The 21,584-nt window shown below is 44.7% G+C and overlaps 1 protein-coding gene across 1 annotated transcript in view; it reads left to right on the forward strand.

Moving 5' to 3' along the window:
- Nucleotides 1-3,953: 3,953 nt before the first annotated feature.
- Nucleotides 3,954-21,584, forward strand: part of LOC140198466 (uncharacterized) — a 119,750-nt gene continuing 102,119 nt past the window's right edge. Inside the window, exons 1-7 of the mRNA XM_072259550.1 lie at nucleotides 3,954-4,370; nucleotides 4,452-4,547; nucleotides 5,352-5,585; nucleotides 6,674-6,696; nucleotides 6,793-6,911; nucleotides 13,842-14,381; nucleotides 16,146-16,213. Coding sequence (XP_072115651.1) covers nucleotides 3,960-4,370; nucleotides 4,452-4,547; nucleotides 5,352-5,585; nucleotides 6,674-6,696; nucleotides 6,793-6,911; nucleotides 13,842-14,381; nucleotides 16,146-16,213 — 1,491 coding nt within the window. The 5' untranslated portion in view covers nucleotides 3,954-3,959. The remainder of the gene's footprint in view (nucleotides 4,371-4,451; nucleotides 4,548-5,351; nucleotides 5,586-6,673; nucleotides 6,697-6,792; nucleotides 6,912-13,841; nucleotides 14,382-16,145; nucleotides 16,214-21,584) is intronic.

Here is a 21,584-nt window from a genome sequence, read left to right on the forward strand (position 1 = left end):
CAGACCTGAAGCATCAACCACTATGCACTGCCCCGAGATGACCATAGAAACAGAGAAACATAGAAAATAGGTGCAGGAGTAGGCCATTCGGCCCTTCGAGCCTGCACCACCATTCAGTATGATCATGGCTGATCATCCAACTGAGAATCCTGTACCTGTCTTCTCTCCATACCCCCTGATCCCTTTAGCCACAAGGGCCATATCCAACTCCCTCTTAAATATAGCCAATGAACTGGCCTCAACTGCTTCCTGTGGCAGAGAATTCCACAGATTCACCACTCTCTGTGTGAAGAAGTTTTTCCTCATCTCAGTCGTAAAAGGCTTCCCCTTTATCCTTAAACTGTGAGCCCTTGTTCTGGACTTCCCCAACATTGGGAACAATCTTCCTGCATCTAGCCTGTCCAATCCCTTTAGAATTTTATACATTGCAATAAGATCCCCCTCAATCTTCTAAATTCCAATGAATATAAGCCTAGTTCATCCAGTCTTTCATCATATGAAAGTCCTGCCATCCCAGGAATCAAATTGGTGAACGTCCTTTGTACTCCCTTTATGGCAAGAATGTCTTTCCTCAGATTAGGGGACCAAAACTGCACACAATACTCCAGGTGTGGTCTCACCAAGGCCTTGTACAACTGCAGTAGTACCTCCCTGCTCCTGTACTCAAATCCTCTTGCTGTGAATGCCAGCATACCATTTGCCTTTTTCACTGCCTGCTGTACCTGCATGCCCACTTTCAATGACTGGTGTACAATGACACCCAGGTCTCGTTGCACCTCCCCTTTTCCTAATTGGTCACCATTCAGATAATAATCTGTTTTCCTGTTCTTGCCACCAAAGTGGATAACCACACATTTATCCACAATAAATTGCATCTGCCATGAAATTGCCCACTTACCTAATCTATCCAAGTCACCCTGCATCCTCTTAGCATCCTCCTCACAGCTAACACTGCCTCCCAGCTTCGTATCATCCGCAAACTTGGAGATGCTGCATTTAGTTCCCTCGTCTAAGTCATTAATATATATTGTTAACAACTGGGGTCCCAGCACTGAGCCTTGCGGTACCCCACTAGTCACTGCTTGCATTCTGAAAAGGTCCCGTTTATTCCCACTCTTTGTTTCCTGTCTGCCAACCAATTCTCTATCCACATCAATACCATACCCCCAATACCGTGTGCTTTCAGTTTGCAAACTAATCTCCTGTGTGGGACCCTGTCAAAAGCCTTTTGATCCAAATATACCACATCCACTGGTTCTCCCCTTTCCACTCTACTAGTTACATCCTCAAAAAAATCTATGAGATCCGTCAGACATGATTTTCCTTTCACAAATCCATGCTGACTTTGTCCGATGATTTCACCGCTTTCCAAATGTGCTGTTATCACATCTTTGATAACTGACTCTAGCGTTTTTCCCACCACCGATGTCAGGCTAAACGGTCTATAATTCCCCAGTTTCTCTCTCCCTCCTTTTTTAAAAAAGCGGGAATACTAAAATATATTATAGTATTATATTTTCAACGTAATTGTATAACAGCTAAGAGTTTTGTAAAAGCAAGCCTGAAGGCTTTGTGTTTCAATGCAAGGAGCATTCGTAACAAGGTGGATGAATTGAATGTGCAGATAGTTTTGATAGAATGTGCAAATAGAAATGTGTGCAATAAAGGAACAGCAGTTATAATAGGTGACTTCAATCTACACATAGATTGGGTGAACCAAATTGGTAAGGGCGCTGAGGAAGAGGATTTCTTGGAATGTATGCAGGACCGTTTTCTGAACCAACATGTCGAGGAACCAACTAGAGAGCAGGCCATTCTGGACTGGGTATTGAGCAATGAGGAAGGGTTAGTTAGCAATCTTGTCGTGCGAGGCCCCTTGGGTAAGAGTGACCATAATATGGTGGAATTCTTCATTAAGATGGAGAATGACATAGTTAATTCAGAAACAAAGGTCCTGAACTTAAAGAGGGGTAACTTTGAAGGTATGAGATGTGGACTAGCTAAGATAGACTGGCAAATGACACTTAAAGGGTTGACGGTGGATATGCAATGGCAAGCATTTAAAGATCGCATGGATGAACTACAACAATTGTTCATCCCAGTTTGGCAAAAGAATAAACCAGGGAAGGTAGTGCACCCATGGCTGACAAGGGAAATTAGGGATAGTATCAATTCCAAAGAAGAAACATACAAATTAACCAGAAAAAGCGGCTCACCTGAGGACTGGGAGAAATTTAGAGTCCAACAGAAGAGGACAAAGGGCTTAATTAGGAAAGGGAAAAAAGATTATGAGAGAAAGCGGGCAGGGAACTTAAAAACTGACTGTAAAAGCTTTTATAGATATGTGAAAAGAAAAAGATTAGTTAAGACAAATGTAGGTTCCTTACAGTCAGAAACAGATGAATTGATCATGGGGAACAAGGACATGGCAGACCAATTGAATAACTACTTTGGTTCTGTCTTAAGGAGGACATAAATAATCTTCTGGAAATAGTATGGAACTGAGGGGCTAGTGAGATGGAGGAACAGAGGAAAATACATGTTAGTAGGGAAGTGGTGTTAGGTAAATTGAAGGGATTGAAGGCAGATAAATCCCCAGGGCCAGATCGTCTGCATCCCAGGGTGCTTAAGGAAGTAGCCCAAGAAATAGTGGATGCACTAGTGATATTTTTTCAAAACTGTTTAGATTCTGGATTAGTTCCTGAAGATTGGAGGGTGGCTAATGTAACTACTATAATACTATAATGTAACGACAATACCAGGAAAACGACCGTCGCTCAACTCTTTGCTGACTGTAGGTTTGCAAACAGGATGTGGAGAGAGACGCGAGGCCTGTGCTATGGTTCATCCCGAGAAGATGCGTGACAGAGGACACTCTAATCTCGGGGCTGTTTTCCAGCGACGCACAGGAAAACGACATCCAGTGTCAGCTCGGTGAATGATGCCCTTTGGACTGCCCGAAACTTGTTCATCTGAGCGTTGCTGGCGACTGGCACATCGAGAATGCAGAAGTACGTGCCGTGGGGCGCCTTGAAGGTATAGGGGTTTTCCGCTACTGGACAGGGAGCGGCCTGGTTGGGTGAGGAAGCACCTTAATTACTGCAGGAGTGAGCACCCCAGGGAGCCACGTGAGATACAACAGCCCGATTATTTTTAACGAATGTAATAGAAAACTACGCAACACAGTAACTATGTATGCAGGGATCTGGAACGGTTTAGAGTATTCTTGTGAATATTTTATTTTGAATAAAGTGCATTTTGATAAAATAATTTAACTTGTCGCCAGTGTCCAGTATAAGGGAGACATGGCCTTCCGATGGAGCCGAGACGGACATGGGGGAAAAGTCAGAAAGCTTTTTCACAGGAAGGGCGGAGAAATGAGGACTTCACCAAAAACTGATTTTTTTCACCCTGATGGATAATGTCCAGTCCTGTGCTTTGTCCTGCAGCCACTGCATCCCTCCCTTCGCAACGCAATGTTCTTTCCACGTCCCTAATTTCATGCAATTACATTCTAGTTTGAATCCCTTTATTTCTCGATCAAAATAGATAAATAAATAAACAAACAAAGAAGTAAGTAAGTAAGTAAATATCTGTGATACCGGAGAGACTCAGCGTGCCAGACAGCATCTGTAGAAGGGAATGGACAGCGGGTCGAGATCCTTGATCTGGAACATCAACTGCCTGTTTAGTTTTTCAGGACTTGTCCTCCTCACTCCTGTCTTACACCGAACCAGGCTTTTCTCTCGGGTTTCATTTATATTCAGACATGTTTAATATATTTCTGATCCCACCCCAATGTGGAAATTGCCGTGGTTCTGTCCCACTGAGCACTTGCAGGAACAAGACGTTCATTCTCTGAGTCTGCAGCGCGCCTAGTGGACAATCGCGGTACTTCAAGGGTTCAGAAGCTACACGTCTGTGGAAGAAATCTGAACCAGGAAGTCCCGAGAGTTAACATGGCTTCGAAAGGACAGGTCGAGAGTTTAACCGAGGAGGCAATTTGTCCCATCTGCCTGGATTTCTTCACCGACCCGGTTATACTGGAGTGTGGACACAACTTCTGCCGCTCCTGTATCACTCGGTGTTGGGAAAGGAAGGGGGGAAACTCCTGCCCGGAATGTAGAGAGGTGTTTGCGGACCGCATCCTGAGAGTAAATCGGGCCTTAGCAAATCTGTCTGAGAAAGCTCGAAAACTAAACCTGAATCCGAAAGAGAAGGAAAATAAACTTCACTGCGAGAAACATGAGGAAGAACTGAAGCTGTTCTGTGAGACGGACAAGACACTGATCTGCCTGATCTGTAGAGATTCGCGGGAACACAAGTCTCATGATTTCTTGCCGATTAACGAAGCCGTTGAAGTTTACAGGGTAAAATAACCCGCTTTCGGTCGTCTGTTTATGTTGTGTCATCTTTTTTATTGTCTAATCAATTCACTCTTTCATTCCCAGGATCGAGTTAAATCTTCCTTAGACTCTCTCACAAAAAGGAAATCGGACTTCGAGAAAGTGGAGCAGGAACAGAAAGAGAAGATTTCTGGAGTTCGGGTGAGGCTAACTGAGCAGAATTTACAATCTTGTTGTGTAGTTTTGCTCTCTTGAGTGCAGAATAGCAAAGTATCGCAGCTCCAGTGACCTGAGTTCTCTATGCTGTCTGCGTGGAGTTTGCATGTTCTCCCTGTGACCACGGTGGGCGACATTGCTGAGGAATCCTGATTCAATGTTTAATTCCCTACCGTAATTAACCCAGTGAATGTGGGTTGTATGTGAATCGGTGGGGGGTGGGGGGTTAATGGGTCAGTGAGGAAAAATCCGTTTCAGGGAAATGTGTTGGAATGTGATCGAAGATCTGAGAACCACTTACTTACTGTCTGTTACGCCACTGGCGTTTAGGGCAGCAATGAAGGTCCTCCATCTCTGTCAGTGTCCAGGGCTTCACTCATCATGTCAATGTTTTCTTCTCAGTTTTCACTACTGTCGATCATGCGAGTCCCTGCTGCAGAGACTTTGGAATCCTGTCGCTCTCAAGTGTAGAATGATTTCTTTTTAGAAAATTAGTTTTATCAAGCAGGATTGTTGGTCCTGAACTGAACCCCCAACCTGGAGGACTCTTTGTCTGGCCTCTACCCTTTGACCTGTTTGGCATGGGTGACCCTAGCAAGAACCAAAGCACAAAGCCCAGACTCCAGCCAACATCGCATTTTGAGTCACTTGGGGCATGAAAGCCTCATCGTTGAGGTCCACAGAGGATCTGAAAGCAGGTTCAAGTGTAATCGGCTGAATAGGCCCTTCCATGTCAGAAAGAAATACAATAGCCTCAAATACTAACTAGCCTTTCCTTTGATTTGACAGGGACAGTCACACAGCCTTCAGTCCCAGATCACATCCCATTTTGCTGAACTGCACCAGATTCTTACTGAGAGAGAGCAGTGCACACTCAAAGATCTCAGGGAAGAAGAGGAGAGGATTCTAAATCTAATGGAGAAAAATCTGCGAGAGATTCAAGAACATCTGCATTCTGTTCGGGAGGAAATCTCAAAGTTACAGGAATGGGTGGATCAGAAAGACAGTGTGATATTTCTCATGGTGAGAGATTTCAGTTTGGCTCTGTAAAGGTACACAGCCACAAAATGTTGTCTTTTAAATCAATTGGTATTTGCAAATACTGTAGTTGTAAAACTGATTTAAACCAGACAGATGTTTTGACTGTTCAGGATTGTCATTTTCCAAAACCGGCCTCTCACAACATCTGTACATCACAGGACAGTCTGCAACCTTCTTGGGAATGAGTTACTCTGATCAGAGCACTGAGCTGGTGATCGTTTCTGTGATTCCCATGTATAATATCCCCTGATACTCAGAGTAACACCCAGTTACAGTCACAGGCTGTGAGTGTGTCTAGTGTGGTGGGTGTGAGGGTCTGTCTGCCAATCAGTGGGAACTGAGGTTGAATTGCAGAATGTGGCCCACACATCAAATTTACCATCAATATCGGTTTGTATCAGGTTCATTGTTTTAGAGAATTTGGCACCGACTGTTTTCTTTGTCAAATATATTCTTCATCAGATTATATCCGACTGTTCATCAGAGACAGGTTTTTCAGTCCATTCTCTCCTATCAGTTTCCCTGCTTCACAAGCCTCCTCCCACCTGCTCACCACACCCAGTAACAGTGACCCCAACTCCATGGTCCCTTGTGTTTATCCAGCTTCCCCATTACATTCAGTCTCTGCTGTTCCACTTCAACCACTCCTGTGGCAGTGAGTCCACGTTCTCTTCACCACATTTCTTGTAGCATTTACTAATGACCAACTGATGTTTTATCTTTGGCTCTTGGTCACACACAAGGAGAAATATTTTCTCCACTCCCACCCCATCAAATCCCTTCGGTATCTTAAATTCCTCCATATAATCCTCCCTGACATCCTATCCAGATAAAAATACATAACCTGTCTAGTCTGTGCTGTAAGTTCCATCTCTCAGTTATGGCATAATTTTCATAACATTCCTTGTACTTTCTCCCATGGCTCTGTGTCCCTCTTTCCCAGTGTGTGTTCGTGGAAGAGTGTTATGTGGGAATTTTCAGCAGCTTGTAATAACTTGTCTCAGGTTCCTGCTGTCAAGCAGCCGATGGTCAGTTTCAGTCAATTGAGATCCGTGTTTTATTTATTTCAGGATGAAGCTCGTCGGAAGAGGAGGTAAGAGATGGTCTTGACTGAAACTCTGTATGGATTTGTAAAATAGTTCAAAATATCACTATGCTCAGTTTATAACCAGCTGTATAATATTTACAGGATCAGTGATGATACCCAGACAATGTCAGTGACAGATGGTGCCCTACTGGTTGAAAAATTCTATCACCCTTATTTGTTCAACACAGCATTTGGGGACAAGTTTGATGGCATTAAGCGAGGTAAATCATGCAGATTTATTTGTCCTTCTTTAAGAGGCACAATTATGTTATAATTAGACACAAAATTTGGCTGTAATAAGAGGCTGAAGGGGCTGAAGTTTATTCCGACAGCAACATCACCAGCTGGGAGGCATCAGCTGGAGATGTCAAATCTCTGAACTCACCAACACTGGTAGAAGTAGAGAGAGTGAGAACCTTTAAGTTCCTGGGCGTCAAGATCTCTGAGGATCTAACTTGGTCCCAGCATAATGATGTAGTCATAAGGAAGGCAAGACAGCGGCTGTACTTTATTAGGAGTTTGAAGCCAGTTGGCATGACAACATACCTGAAATTGGAACTAGATGGGAGTACCGTATAGTTTACCTCATGGTGGAGTAGCGGAGCAGACTCGATGGTCCGAATGGCCTACTTCTGCTCCTTTGTCTTGTGATCTTGAATCTTGAAAATACAGCGAAAACACGTACTGTTTGGTGAGCCACAGCATACTGATCGCATTTGCCCTGGACAAATAGGCCAATGCATGACTTTGAATCCTAGCAGCAGCTCTGGAGTTAATTGCATTGAAGGGGATAAACGCTGGTATCACTGTGGTGACAGGAAAGGTTGGAAATCCTTTGTGCGTTGCTCAGCCGGTCTGACCGGTTCGTGACTGCGGACTAGTTGACGCAGGTCTGCCCCCTGCTGGCTGGTGAGCCTCACCATTATGAAATCAGCACATTGAAGCATTGCAAGACCGAGCCCGGACACACCAACAGCATTGACCTCGGTCAATTAATTCACCTCGGGAGAAGCAGGCACAGTGTTACCAGCCATGCAAAGCCCCCTCACACACATTCACAAGAAGAATGGGCAGATTGTAGTCAGAGCCTCAGCATTGCACATTGCTAGTTCCCCCAGCAACTGGAAAATATTCTCTCAGACACAGTGAACATGTTTTATTAGAGCAACTCACACACATTGTCAATACACAATGGACATGTGAAAACAGACTGTAACATCAAATCTTCAATGCGCACAATCACATTCAGTATGTACACATACCAGCTGATATTCCCCCCATTAACATGTGCGCGTGCACACATAGAGAGAGAGACACACACACACACATACACACACACACACACACATACACACACACACACACACACACACACACACACACACACACACACACACACACACTCAAAGCCACAGTTACAAATACCCAGACGAATCATCAGGGTGGGACACAGACACAAATCTCCGGTTAGGTATGATCCGGTCTGTTTTGTGTACTGAACTGCCCTCTGATCTGACCTTACTTCAGCAGTTCAGAGACCGGATCCAGGGTGAGATTCCTCAGGAGGAGGATCTGGGAAGGAGTTTGGCAGATGTTGAAATCTGGGTCCAGCTTGTCCTTCCAAAATAAGATGTCTTTTTGAGGAAGTCCCATTTGGACCATAAGCCATTCAGCCCACCAACTCTGCCCTGCCTTTCCATTATGTTTGATCCCAGATCCCACTCAACTCCATACACCTGCCTTCTTTCCATATCCTTTGATACCTGACTGATCAGGAAAGTATCACTTCCTCCTTAAGTATACCCACAGACTTGGCCTCCACCACAATCACTGACAGAGCATTTCACAGATTCACCACTCTTTGGCTAAAAATTCCTCCCTGTGTCCATTTTAAAAGATCACCCCTCGATTTTCAAGCTGTGCCCTTTATGTCTGGATACCCCCACCAGAGCAAACATTCTCTCCACATGCACCCTTTCTAATTCTTTCAACATGCGGAAGGTTTCAATGAGATCCCACTGCATTCTTTTGAATTTCAGTGAGCACAGGCCCAAATCTGCCAAATTGTCCTCATATGTTAACCCTTTCATTCCCAGAATCATCCTTGTGAACCTCCTCTGGACTCTGTCCAAGGACAACGCATCCTTTCTGAGATATGGGGCCAAAACTGTTGACAATATTCCAAGTTTATTTAGTTAATAGTCCACACTCTTGTTCCAAAATACATTATCATACATTTCCGTACACTGTATTCCATCTGCCACTACTTTTCCCATTCTTCCGAGTCCTGCTGCAATCAGATTGCTTCCTCAACACCACATGGCCCCTCCACCTATCTTCATAACATCCACAAACTTTGCCACAAAGCCATCAATTCTATTATTCAAACCATTGATAAACAATGTGAAAAGTAGCTAACCCAATACTGAACACCTCTAGTCTTTGGCAGCCAGCCAGAAAAGGCCCCTTTTATTCCCAGTTGCTGCTCCTGCCTGTCAGCCATTCCTCTATCCTTGCCAATATCTTTCCAGTAATGCCAGAGGATTTCATCATGTTAAGCAGCCTCATGTGTGGCACCTTATCAAATGCCTTCTGAAAATCAAAGTAAATAACATCTACTGTCTCAACTTTGTTCACCCTGCTTGTTACTTCCTCAAAGAACTCTAACAGATTGTCAGGCAAATTTCCCTTTATTGAAATCATGCTGATTTTGACATACTTTATCATTAATCTCCAAGTATCCCGAAACCTCATTGTTAATAATAGGCTCCAACACTTTCCCAAGCACTGAGGTTAGGTTAACTGGCCTATAATTTCCTTTCTTTGAACTTCTGCCCTTCGTAAAGAGTGGAGTGACATATGCAATGTTCCAGTCCTCTGGAACCATGTGAGGATCAAGTGATTCTTGAACGATCATGACCAATGCATCCATTATCTCTTCAGTAACCTCTCTCAGGACTCTGGGATGTAGTCTACATGGTCCAGATGACTTATCCACCTTAAGACCTTTGAGTTTGCCTCACACTTATTCCTTGGTAATAGCAATGGCACTCACTCCTGCATCTGACACTCATGGACATCTGGCACATGGCTAGTGTCTTCCACAGATGCAAAGCGCCCATTAAGTTCATCTGCCATTTCTTTGTTCTCCATTAAGACCTCACCAGCATCATTTTCCAGTGGTCCAATATCAACTCTCACCACCCTTTTACTCTTTATATAACTGAAAATACTTTCAGTATCCTGGTTTATATTTTTAGCTAGTTTGCCCTCGTATTTCATCTTTTCCCTTCTTAAAGCACTTTAGTTGCCTTTTATTTGATTTTAAAAGCTTCCTAATCATCCAACCTCCAGCTCACTTCTGCTACTTTATATGCCCTTTCCTTGGCTGCTGTGTAGTGCTTAACCTTCCCTTGTTAGCCATGGCTGCCTGTGCTGGCCATTTGAGAATGTCCTCTTCTGTGGGCTTCTATCCTGCACCTTGTAAACAATTCCCAGAAACTTCAGCCATCTCAGCTCTGCCATCATCCCCCTCCAATCCTCCTGGGAAAGCTCCTCTACTAGGCCTCTCTAATTCCCTTTATTCCATTGTGATACTGATAAACATGACATGTGCTTCTCCCTCTCAAAATGCAGTATGAATTCAATCATACTATGATCACTGCCTGCTTAGGGTTCCTTTACATTAAGCCCCATTATAAGATCTGGGTTATTACACAACACCCAATCTAAGATAACCTTTCCCCGAGTAGGCTCAAACGCAAGCTGCTGGATAATGCCATCCTGTAGGCATTCTACAAATTCCCTCACTAATTTTCCCAGTCCCCTTGCATATTGAAGTTTCCCATTCCAATTGTGACATTGGGTAGAAAGCTGTAAAGTACGACCTCCAGGGCAATAATTTCTGGATTGCTGCCTGTGTCACACATCAGTGAGGGTAGAAACATCGCAGTTAAATGCGTGGCTGAGAAGCTGGTGGAGGGGGCAGGGCTTCAGGTTCTTGGATCATTCGGATCTCTTCTGTGGGAGGTATGACCTGTTCAAAAGTGACAAGTTGCACCTGAACCCGAGGGGCACCAATATTCTTGCAGCAGGTTTGTTAGAGCTGTTGGGGAGGGTTTAAACTAATTTGGCAGGATGTTGGGAACCAGAATGAAGGGACTCAGGATAGGACGGATGGTAAAAAAGTAAAGATAGCGGGCAGTCAGACTATCAGGAAGGGCAGGCAGGTGATGGGACTTAGTCACAGCCATCAGGGTGAGTATCAGCATATTAGGGATGCAAAATCTAAAAGGGTAGAAAATACAGTACACAAGGAGTATAAGAAATAAGGTGGATGATCTTGTTGCACTATTACAGATTGCCAGGTGTGATGTTGTGGCCATCACTGAATCGTGGCTGAAGGATGGTTGTAGTTGGGAGCCGAATGCCCAAAGTTACATGTTATATCGGAGGGATAGGAAGGTAGGTAGAGGGGGTGGTGTGGCTTTACTGGTAAAGAATGGCATCAAATCAGTAGAAAGAGATGTGACCTAGGACTGGAAGATCCTTGTGGGTTGAGTTAAGAAGCTGCAAGGGTAAAAGGACTCTGATGGCAGTGATATACAGGCCTCGCAACAGTGGCTGGGATGTGGACCACAGATTACTACAGGAAGTAGAAAAAGCATGTCAAAAGGGCAATGTTATTGTAGTCATGGGAGATTTTAACATGCAGATCGATTGGGAAAATAATTGAATTGAATTGAATGATCTTTATTGTCATTATACATAGGTACAATGAAACTCTGTTTGACTTCCTCTCAGGCAATTAAATAAAGCGGTAGATAAAAAGAAGACAGTGATAGAAAAACAGTATTAAATAGATAAGTAACAGAAAATAAGTTGCAGCAGCTAATGGATCTCAAGAGAGTGAGCTGAATGCCCAAGACAACAGGAATTCTGGAGATGCTGGAAATTCAAGCAACACACATCAAAGTTGCTGGTGAACGCAGCAGGCCAGGCAGCATCTCTAGGAAGAGGTGCAGTCGACGTTTCAGGCCGAGACCCTTCGTCAGGACTAACTGGTTAGTCCTTCGTCAGTTAGTCCTGACGAAGGGTCTCGGCCTGAAACGTCGACTGCACCTCTTCCTAGAGATACTGCCTGGCCTGCTGTGTTCACCAGCAACTTTGATGTGTGTTGCTTGAATGCCCAAGAGATGGCTCTTTAGAACAGTTTGTCATTGAGCCTGCTAGGGGATCAGTTATTCTTGACTGGGTGTTATGAAGTGAACTGGAGGTGATTAGGGAGCTAAAGGTAAAAGAACCCTTCAGAACCGGTGATCACAATATGATTGAGTTCAACATGAAATTTGATAGGGAGTAAGTAAGATCTGACATAGCAGTATTTCAGTGAGTAAGGAAAATTACAGTTTTATGAGAGAGGAGTTGGCCAAAATAAATTGGTAAGACCTGCTGGCAGGGATGTCAGCAGAGCAGCAATTGTGTGTGTTTCTGGGAGGAATGAGGAAGCTGCAGGACATACGTATTCCAGAAATGAAGAAATACTCAAATGGCAAAATAGTACAACCTTGGCTGACAAGGGAAGTCAAAGCTAATATAAAAAACAAAAGTGAAGGCATACAACAAAGCAAAAATTAGTGGGAAAATAGAGGATTTGGAAGTTTTTAAAAATGTACAGAGAGCAACTAAAAAAATCATTAGAAATATGAAAGCAAGCTAGCAAATAATATCAAAGTGGATAGTAAAAGCTTTTTCAAGTATGTAAAAAAATAAAAGAGAGATGAGAGTGGATATAGGACCGCTAGAAAATGAGGCAGGAGAAATAATAACATGGGACAAGGAGATGGTTGATGAACTAAATGAGTATTTTGCATCAGTCTTCACTGTGGAAGATACAAGCAGTGTGCCAGATATTGTAGTGTGTGAAGAAAGAGAAGTGAGTGTAGTTGCTATTACATTATTGTTATCTGCTACATGACCCTGTTGCTCATTGTTTATCCAAGATTAAAATGAGATCTTGATTAATTGGGTCTCTGGGCCATTGGATGGAAATTGATTTTAATTCAGACATGAGGGTGTTGCATTTTGGAAGGCAAACCAGAGCAGGATTACACAGGAATCAGTGGGGCCCTGGGGAGTGTTGTGGAACAGAGAGACCAGGAAGTGATTGCATTCATCAGTCAGAATACTGAGTACAGGAGCTGGGACGTCACGTTATGAGTGTACAAGACACTGGGAAGGCCACATTTGGAGCAGAGTAACACACACAAACTGCTGGAGGAAATCAGCAGGTCAGGCAGCAACTATGGATATGGATTAACAGTGGATGATTTGGGCCAAGGTTTTGTCTATGTTGCTTTGGAATTCCAGCATCTGCAGAATTTCTCGTCTTTATGATTTTGATCACTCTGTACAGTTCTGGTGATCTTTCTACAGGAAGAATGTCATTAAACTGAGAGGGTATAAAACAGATTTGCAAGGATGTTACCAGGACTGGAGGGTTTGGGTTATAAGGAGAGACTGGATAGGCTGGGACTTTTTCCCTGTAGCTCAGGAGGCTGCCGAAAGAAGTTGTACAGGAGGATGCATTTACCATGATTTAAACGACATCTGGACAGGTTAGCGGATAGGAAAGGCTAAAAGGAATAACGGACAAATACAGGCAAATGGGACTAGCGCATTAAAGCTACTTGGTCAGCACGAATGAATTTGGCAGAAAAGCCTCCCTGACCTCCTTTTTAAATGCCTCCAATATTCACTCACCCCATTCTCATCTGGGTCCAGTTGATACTCCGCCCCTTCCACACACCCGTTTCCACTGGCTATCTCCCGTCTCTCTTTCCATTCTTGAGGAAAGCTCTCGACTTGAAACATCTACTGTCCATCTCCCTCCACATATGCTACTTGACCCACTGAGTTCTTTCAGCATTTTGTGTGTGTTGATTGGGAAAACTCCGTTCTCCATCCCCGAGGGAAAACCTCGGGAAGATACTGATTGTCCAACCGCAGTAGCTGGTAAAAACCCGGGAAGGGTTCCTGTCGGGGTCTGACTGCGCCTGAGGCCAGCGGCCGCTCCCCCAGCCCCGGGCCGCGCTGTCCGAGTCTCTCCGCGTTCCCCGGGGACTCTCTAATTCTCTTCTTCTTCCCCCCAGTCTCTGTCACCCTGGATGTGGAAACGACGCATCCGTGGCTCGAGGTGTCTGAGGATCGGAAGAGTGTGAGATACACTGGGAAATGGAGGAATCTCCGTGACACCAGGAAGAGGTTCACAGTCGGGCTTTGTGTGCTGGGATCGGAGGGATTCACATCGGGGAGGCATTACTGGGAGGTGGAGGTGGCGGGGAATTGGGGCTGGGGTCTGGGAGTCGCCGCAGACTCTGTGGACAGGAAAAGAGCGGTCGGAACTACTCCAGAGACCGGAATCTGGATAATCGGGCGGGATGATGACGTGTTCAATACGAACGTGACCAAGCTTCGCTTCTCCCCTGAGTCCCGTCTCCCTGCCGGTCCCATCCCTGGGAGGGTGGGAATTTATCTCAGTTACGAGTCCGGGACAGTTTCATTTTACAATGCGGAGACCAAGTCCCATCTCCGCACCTTCACTGGGAATAAATTCACAGGGAAACTTTATCCTTTGTTATGGATTTGGGATAAGAGCCAGTGGCTAAGAATCTGCTCCGGTTCCACTCCGGGTTCGTAAACGGGTCGGGTCCCGGGACCAGTGTCAGGAGAAAGTCAGTGTCAATATAAATATGCGGAGAGTGAAATAAAGACGATATGAGAATTATCGATCCATTAATTTTTATGTGTTAACGGCATCGGTCAGCGGAACAGAAACACTGCGGATTCAGCAACAGTCGCGGGCAGCGGGTTCTGAGTTCCCTGCTCCCCCGGGTCCTAAAGACCACCTGAAATAGTGTGGGGTAACTGGGACAAGCGGTGGTGGTGGTGCTGACTGGAAAAGGGAGGTCAGGGTGAATCTTGGTAACATGGGACATGTAGTGGTGGTAACACACAAAGCGCCGGGGTCTCCCAGCGAGTCAGTTAACATCTATATAGGGAAATGGACAGTTGACGTTTAGGTTGGAGATCCTTCATCTGGACTGAAAGAAAGACTGCAGAGAGGCAGCATAGGAAGGTGGAAGGAAGAGTGGAGTAAGAGCTGTCAGCAGACCCAGATGAGGGAGGGGTGGAGTGTGGAAATGTGTCAGAAGCTGGGATCTGAGAGGTGGCAGTGACAACGATGATGGCATCTGGAAGGAGAGGGAAGTGGAGCAAAAAAGCAAGTTTATTTGTATAGAGCACTTTTCAGGCATGAGGCAATTCAAAGTGCTTTACATAGAACAAGATATAAAATTCAAACATCAAATTTCAGACAATATATAACAATAAAATCACACAAAAATTGATATGATAAATTGAACTTACAGTGCAGGAGATTCTAAGCTACAAAGAAAAGAAAAATTTTAAGCTTCGATTTAAAAGAGCTTAAAGTTGGGGCAGACTTCAGATCCTCAGAAGTTTATTCCAGATATGTGAGCATCGTAACTAAAAGCTTCTTCACCATGTTTAGTTTTGACTCAGGGGATGATAAGCTGACCTACTCCAGACGACCTGAGAGCCCAGGAAATTTCATAATGCAGCGGGAGATCAGTAATGTATTTGGGCCCAAGACCATTCAGTGCTTTATAAACCAGCAGTGACATTTTAACGTCAGTCCTCCGATGGACAGGAAGCCAGTGCAGCGACCTGAGAACTGGAGTGATATGTTCTGCTTTCTTGGTTTTAGTGAGGACTGTAGCAGCTGCGTTCTGAATAAGCTGCAGCTAGCTGGGTGATTTTTTACAGGGATGTGTGAAAATGCTATTACAGTAGTCAAGCCCACTAAAAGTAAATGTATGGACGAATTTTTCTAGATCTTGCTGAGACATAAGCACTTTAGTGGAGCGTGGAATAAAGGGAGGGAGGTGGGGAGGAGTGTGTGGGGTGTGGGAAGTTGGAGAGGGTGGGGGAGTAGGGGAAAGAGATAGGGTGATGGGGGCTCGTTGATCAATAGGATAGAGGAAGAGAAGAAACAAAATGCTGCAACAGGGAGAAGAATTTATTGCTTATGGAATGTGGCCATTGGTAGCAGGGCCAACGTTTACTGCCCATCAACTGCCCAAAGGAAAGTCGAAATGAGACACATCCTACTCACTCACACACAGACTGACCTACAACCCCTGGACAAGCCTCTGGCCCCAGAACTTGGCCCTGGACTCACAGAATCGCAGACATCAAGCCTCAGTCTCTAGGCTACCTGGGTTCAGTCTTTGACCTTTGGGCCTCGACTTCCAGCCTTGAACTTCGAGCTCTGGCTTCGAACTCTGGATTTCACAGATTTTCTAGGTATCCAACTCAACACTTGCTGATCACCGGACATGGACCTTGGGGCCTCGACCTCTGTTCTCTTGCAGACCTCCAATCCCAGGGCTCGCCAGCCATTTCTTTGCACTACACACAATGTGCTGGAGGAGCTCAGCAGGTCAGGCGGCATCCATGGATGAGAATTAAACATTCGGCATTTTGGGCCAAAACCCTTCATTAGCATTGAATAGCAAGGGTGTAGGACTTGAGAAGCTGGGGGCAGGGGACAAAGAAATACAAGGTGGCAGGTGGTAAGTGAAATCAGGAGGGAGGAGAGAGTGAAGTAAAGAGCTGGGAAGTTGATTGGTGGAAGTGATAAAGGACTGGAGAAAGGGGAATCTGCTAGGAGAGGTCAGAACACCATGGAAGAAAATGAAAGGGGAGGAACACCAGAGGGAGGTGATGGGGAGGTAAAAACAGAGGTAGGAGGGGGAAATAAGAATGGGTGAAGCAGAGGAGGAGAGAGGCATTACCAGAAGTTCAAGAAATTGATGTTGAGGCCATCAGGTTGGAGGCTACGCAGATGAAATATAAGATGTTGCTCCTCCAACCTGAGTGTGGCCTCTTCATGGCAGTAGAGGAGGTCATGGACTGACATGTCGGAATGTGAATGGGAAGTAACATTGAAATAGGTGGCTGCTGGGAATTGCTGCTCTTCATGGCAGATGGAATGACAGTTCTCTACAGAGCCGTCTTTCAATCTATGTCGGGTCTCACTGACTTACAGGAGGCTGCACTGGGAGCACTGAATACTGTATATGACCCCAACAAACTCACAGGTGAAGTGTTGCATCACCTGGAAGGACTGTTTGGGGCCCTGAATAATAGTGAGGGAGGAGGTGTGACACTTGTTCTGCTTGCAAGGATAAGTGCCAAGAGGGAGATCAGTGGTGAGGGATGAGTGGACATTAGAGTCACGTAGGGAGCAATCTCTGCGGAAAGTGGAAAGTTGGGGAGAGAGAAACATATTCCTGGTGGTGGGATCCCTTTGGAGATGGCAGAAGCTACAGAGAATTGTGTGTCGCATGCGAAGGCTTGGGAGGTGGTTGGTGAGGACAAGAGGAACCCTATTCTTGGTATGATGGCAGGAGGATGGGGTGAGGGCAGATGTGCATGAAATGGAAACAATGAAGGCGAGGGCAGCATTGATGGTGGAGGAAGGGGAGCTCCTCTCTTTGAAGAAGGTGGACATCTCACTTGTTCTGGAATGAAAAGCATCATCCTGAGAACAGATGCGGTGGAGACGGAGGAACTGAGAAAGGAGAATGGCATTTTGACAAGTGACAGGGTGGGTAGAGGTATCGTCAAGACAGCTGTGAGAGTCAGTGGGTATAATATGCAACCAGGATTGCAGGTCCGGTAAGTGAGACAGGAAATGCACTGACTTTAAATTGGTATATTAATCATTTATTTACAAACAGTAAAAATTCGACCAAACATTCCTGTTCTCCAAGTTACAGACAATTCAAAGCTGAATATTCAATAAACATGGCTAAAAGTGCGCGCAGAACATACCTTCCCAATGGGCATGTCCTAAACAAAGGATGAAAAGAGCAAGTCCCTTCCACCTGCTACTTTATATACTCAGGATATCAGAAACTGGACACCAGACTTCTATCCAATGGGAAAAGCAGCTGCACCTTCTAAACTAACCAATCACAATGGAAATGGCATTCGACAATCAGAGTGAGACACGCCCCCACAGGACGCTCCACCCCTCGAAAGTTGCGAACGTGACAATCCAACACTCAGACTGGTATGACCCTCATGAACATGTTATACATAAATCACAAGAGTACAATACCCAGTACTGTAAACCCAATAGTCACCTCCCAGTGTACCACAGCAGTCCACCAGCCTCCCTGTGCCCCAAAAGGCCACCAGCCCTACCCTGGAGTGTTGTGGCTGCTGAGCTGATCCCTCACTTAACCCCACACACTGACGCTGAGATATCACCAACCAGGTGAGTGATGTTACCCGACCCGACAAATGTAGGTGCAGCATTCTTGACCAATAACAGTGCAAATGTCACCTTCCTTTGTGAGCAGGTAATCCAAGGCCATCAAACTTAGTACCTGAGACAGTTTGGCCGTACATTGCTGAGAACAGCTATCATTTAAAGCACCTACCTTTGTAATAGTCCTCTTAACAACCAGCATGGTCAAGGTGTTCATTCAGGGCACTGGGGTGGCATACACATGGCCCCACATATCAACTGCGCCACCCTGTGGGACAGGTGGGCAGGCCTAAGAACTGCATATCTATTAAGTGCCATATAGCTTCTAACAAGCTCCCATCTTCACAACACCATTTGACATTGACACAGCATCCCAAGATACTGTTCTTGATCACACTTGGAATCCATCTTACACCTTGTACCTGTACTCAACATACCATCTACACCAAACTCTGTCAGGTGCGGAAATCACTGAAAGTCAGGACTTTTCAATTATAGAAATGGTACGTAGGGAAATAATGAAGAAAGGAGGTCTGAGAATAGATCCCTGAGGCACACCACTTGTCACTGACTTCCATGCAGAATATAACCCATCTACAACCACCTTTTGCCTTCTGTGGGCAGGCTAATTCTGGATCCACAAAGCAAGGTCCCCTTAGATCTCATGTCTCCTTACTTGGTTAATAAGCCTTGCATGGGGTACCTTATCAAATGCCTTGCTGAAATCCATATGCACTACATCTACTACTCTATCCTCATCAATGTGTTTAGTCACATACTCAAAAAAATTCAGTCAGGCTCATAAGACACGACCTGCCTTTGAGAAAACCATGCCGACTACTCCTAATCATATTATGCCTCTCCAAATGTTCATAAATCCTGCCTCTCACGATCTTCTCCTTCAACTTACCAACCACTGAAGTAAGACTCACTGGTCTATAATTTCCTGAGCTGTCTCTACTCCCTTTCTTGAATAAGGGAACAACATCCGCAACCCTCTAATCCTCTAGAACCTGTCCCGTCCCTATTGATGATGCAAAGATCATCGCCAGAGGCTCATCAATCTCCTCCCTCGCTTCCCACAGTAGCCTGTGGTATTTCTTGTTCAGACCCGGTGACTTATCCAACTTGTTGCTTTCCGAAAGCTTCAGAACATCCTCTTTCTTAATGTCTATATGCTCAAGCTCTTCAGTCCGCAGTAAGACATCCCTACAATTGCCAAGGTCCTTTTCCGTAGTGAATACTGAAGCAATGTATTCATTAAGTATTTCTGCTATCTCCTCTAGTTCCATACACACTTTTCCACTGTCACACATGGTTGGTCCTATACTCTTACATCATAATCTCCTGATCTTCACATACTTGTAGAATGCATTGGGGTTTTCCTTAATCCTGCTCACCAAGGCCTTCTCATGGCCCATTCTGGCTCTCCTAATTTGATTCTTAAGCTCCTTCCTGTTAGCCTTATAATTTTCTAGATCTCTATCATTTCCTAGTTTTGAACCTTTCGTAAGCTTTTTATTTTCCTCTTGACTAGATGTACAACAGTCTTTGTACACCATGGTTCCAGTACCCTGCCATCCAATCCCTGTCTCATTGGAACATACCTAAGCAGAACCTAAGCAAATATCCCCTGAACATTTGCCACTTTTCTGTCGTATATTTCCCTGAGAACATCTGTTCCCAATTTATGCTGCCAAGTTCCTGCCTGATAGTTTCATATTTCCACTTACTCAGATTAAAAACTTTCCTAACTTGTCTGTTCCTATCTCTCTCCAAAGCTATGATAAAGGAGATAGAATTGTGATCACTCTCTCCAAAATGCTCTCCCACTGAGAGACCTGACACCTGACCAGGTTGATTTCCTAATACTAGGTCAAGTACAGCTTCTCTTGTAGCCTTATCTACGTATTGTGTCAAGAAACCTTCCTGAACACACCTAACAAACTCCACCCCATCTAAACCCCTTGCTCTAGGAAAATGCCAATCAATATTTGGGAAATCAAAATCTCCCACCACCACGACCCTGTTTTTATTACACCTTTCCAGAAACTGTCTCCCTATATGCTTCTCGATTTCCCTGTTATTATTGGGAGGTCTATGAAAAATACCCAGTAGAGTTATTGACCCCTTCCTGTTCCTAACTTCCACCCACAGAGACTCAGTAGACAGCTCCTCCATGACTTCCTGCTTTTCTGCAACTGTGACACTATCTCTGATCAACAATTGGTGGGTGCCATGCCCCCACCAATTTTGCCTCCCTCCCTGTCCTTTATGAAACATCTAAAGTGTGGCACTCCAAGTAACCATTCCTGCCCCTGAGCCATTCAAGTCTCTGTAATGGCCACCACATCATAGCTCCAAGTACTGATCCATGCTGTGAGCTCATCTACTTTGTTCATGATGCTTCTTGCATTAAACTAGACACATCTCAAACCATCAGTCTGAGCGCATCCCTTCTCTATCACCTGTCTACAAGCTTTCTCTATTTGTGAGCCAACCACCCCTTCCTCCGTCTCTTCAGTCCAGTTCCCAAGTTGAAAGAATACAAAAAATAAATGACAAGAACGCTGCCGGGACTAGAGAACCTGAGTTATATGGAAAGATTGAATTAGCTAAGACTTTATTCCTTGGAACATCTAAGATTGAGGGAAGATTTGATAGAGGTAGAAAAATTATAAGGAGAATATATAGGATAAATGCAGGCAGGCTTTTTCCACTGACATTGGGTGGGAGTACAACTAGAGGTCATAGGTTAAGGGGTAAAGGTGAAAAGTTGAAGTTGAACATGTGCAGTTAACAAATTTCACAAAAGATGCCATGATAATAAACCTGATTCTGATTCTGAAATTTCTTCACTGACGGGGTCATGAGAGTGTGGAACGAGCTGCCCAAGTAGGTGGTGTATGCAAGTTCAATTTCAATGTTATAATGCAGTTTGAATAGGTACATGGATGGTTGTGGTTTGGAGGGCTATGGTCCCGGTACAGGTTGATGGGAGTAGGCAGTTTAACTGTTTGGCACAGACTAGATGGGCCCAGTGGCCTGTTTCAGTGCTCTGCTTTACTATGACTCTATGAATCTATCCCTACCATCCATCCTACAATCTCTTTGACCCACCACAGTCAGGAATAGGTATAGAAATGGAGGAGGACAGCCAGACTGGGTAACAGCTTCTCCCCTCAGGTTGTGAGTCTAATGAATACCCTGTCACCACCGAGGTCTGGTCACTGGGACAGCAATCTGTTTACTGTTCACTGTTCACCTGTCCTGTGGTTTACTGCATGCATTTTGAAATATATTTTATTAACTTCATTGTGATATGATATTTTGGTTTATGTGCTGTGTGTGATATATGTTTTGTGGGTGCACTGTGGTCCGGAGGAACGTAGTCTTGTTTGGTTGTACAGCTGTACAGTCAGATGCCAATAAACTTCATCTTGAAGTTTCAGGCCAAAATTCTCTGACCTCCTGTGGAGGAAGACTTGCTGGTGCACTTTCTTGGCCATCTCCCCTGTACCACAAGTATCTT

The sequence above is a fragment of the Mobula birostris genome, chromosome 5 (genome assembly GCF_030028105.1).
Source record: "Mobula birostris isolate sMobBir1 chromosome 5, sMobBir1.hap1, whole genome shotgun sequence".
In the NCBI taxonomy this organism is placed as follows: Eukaryota; Metazoa; Chordata; class Chondrichthyes; order Myliobatiformes; family Myliobatidae; genus Mobula; species Mobula birostris.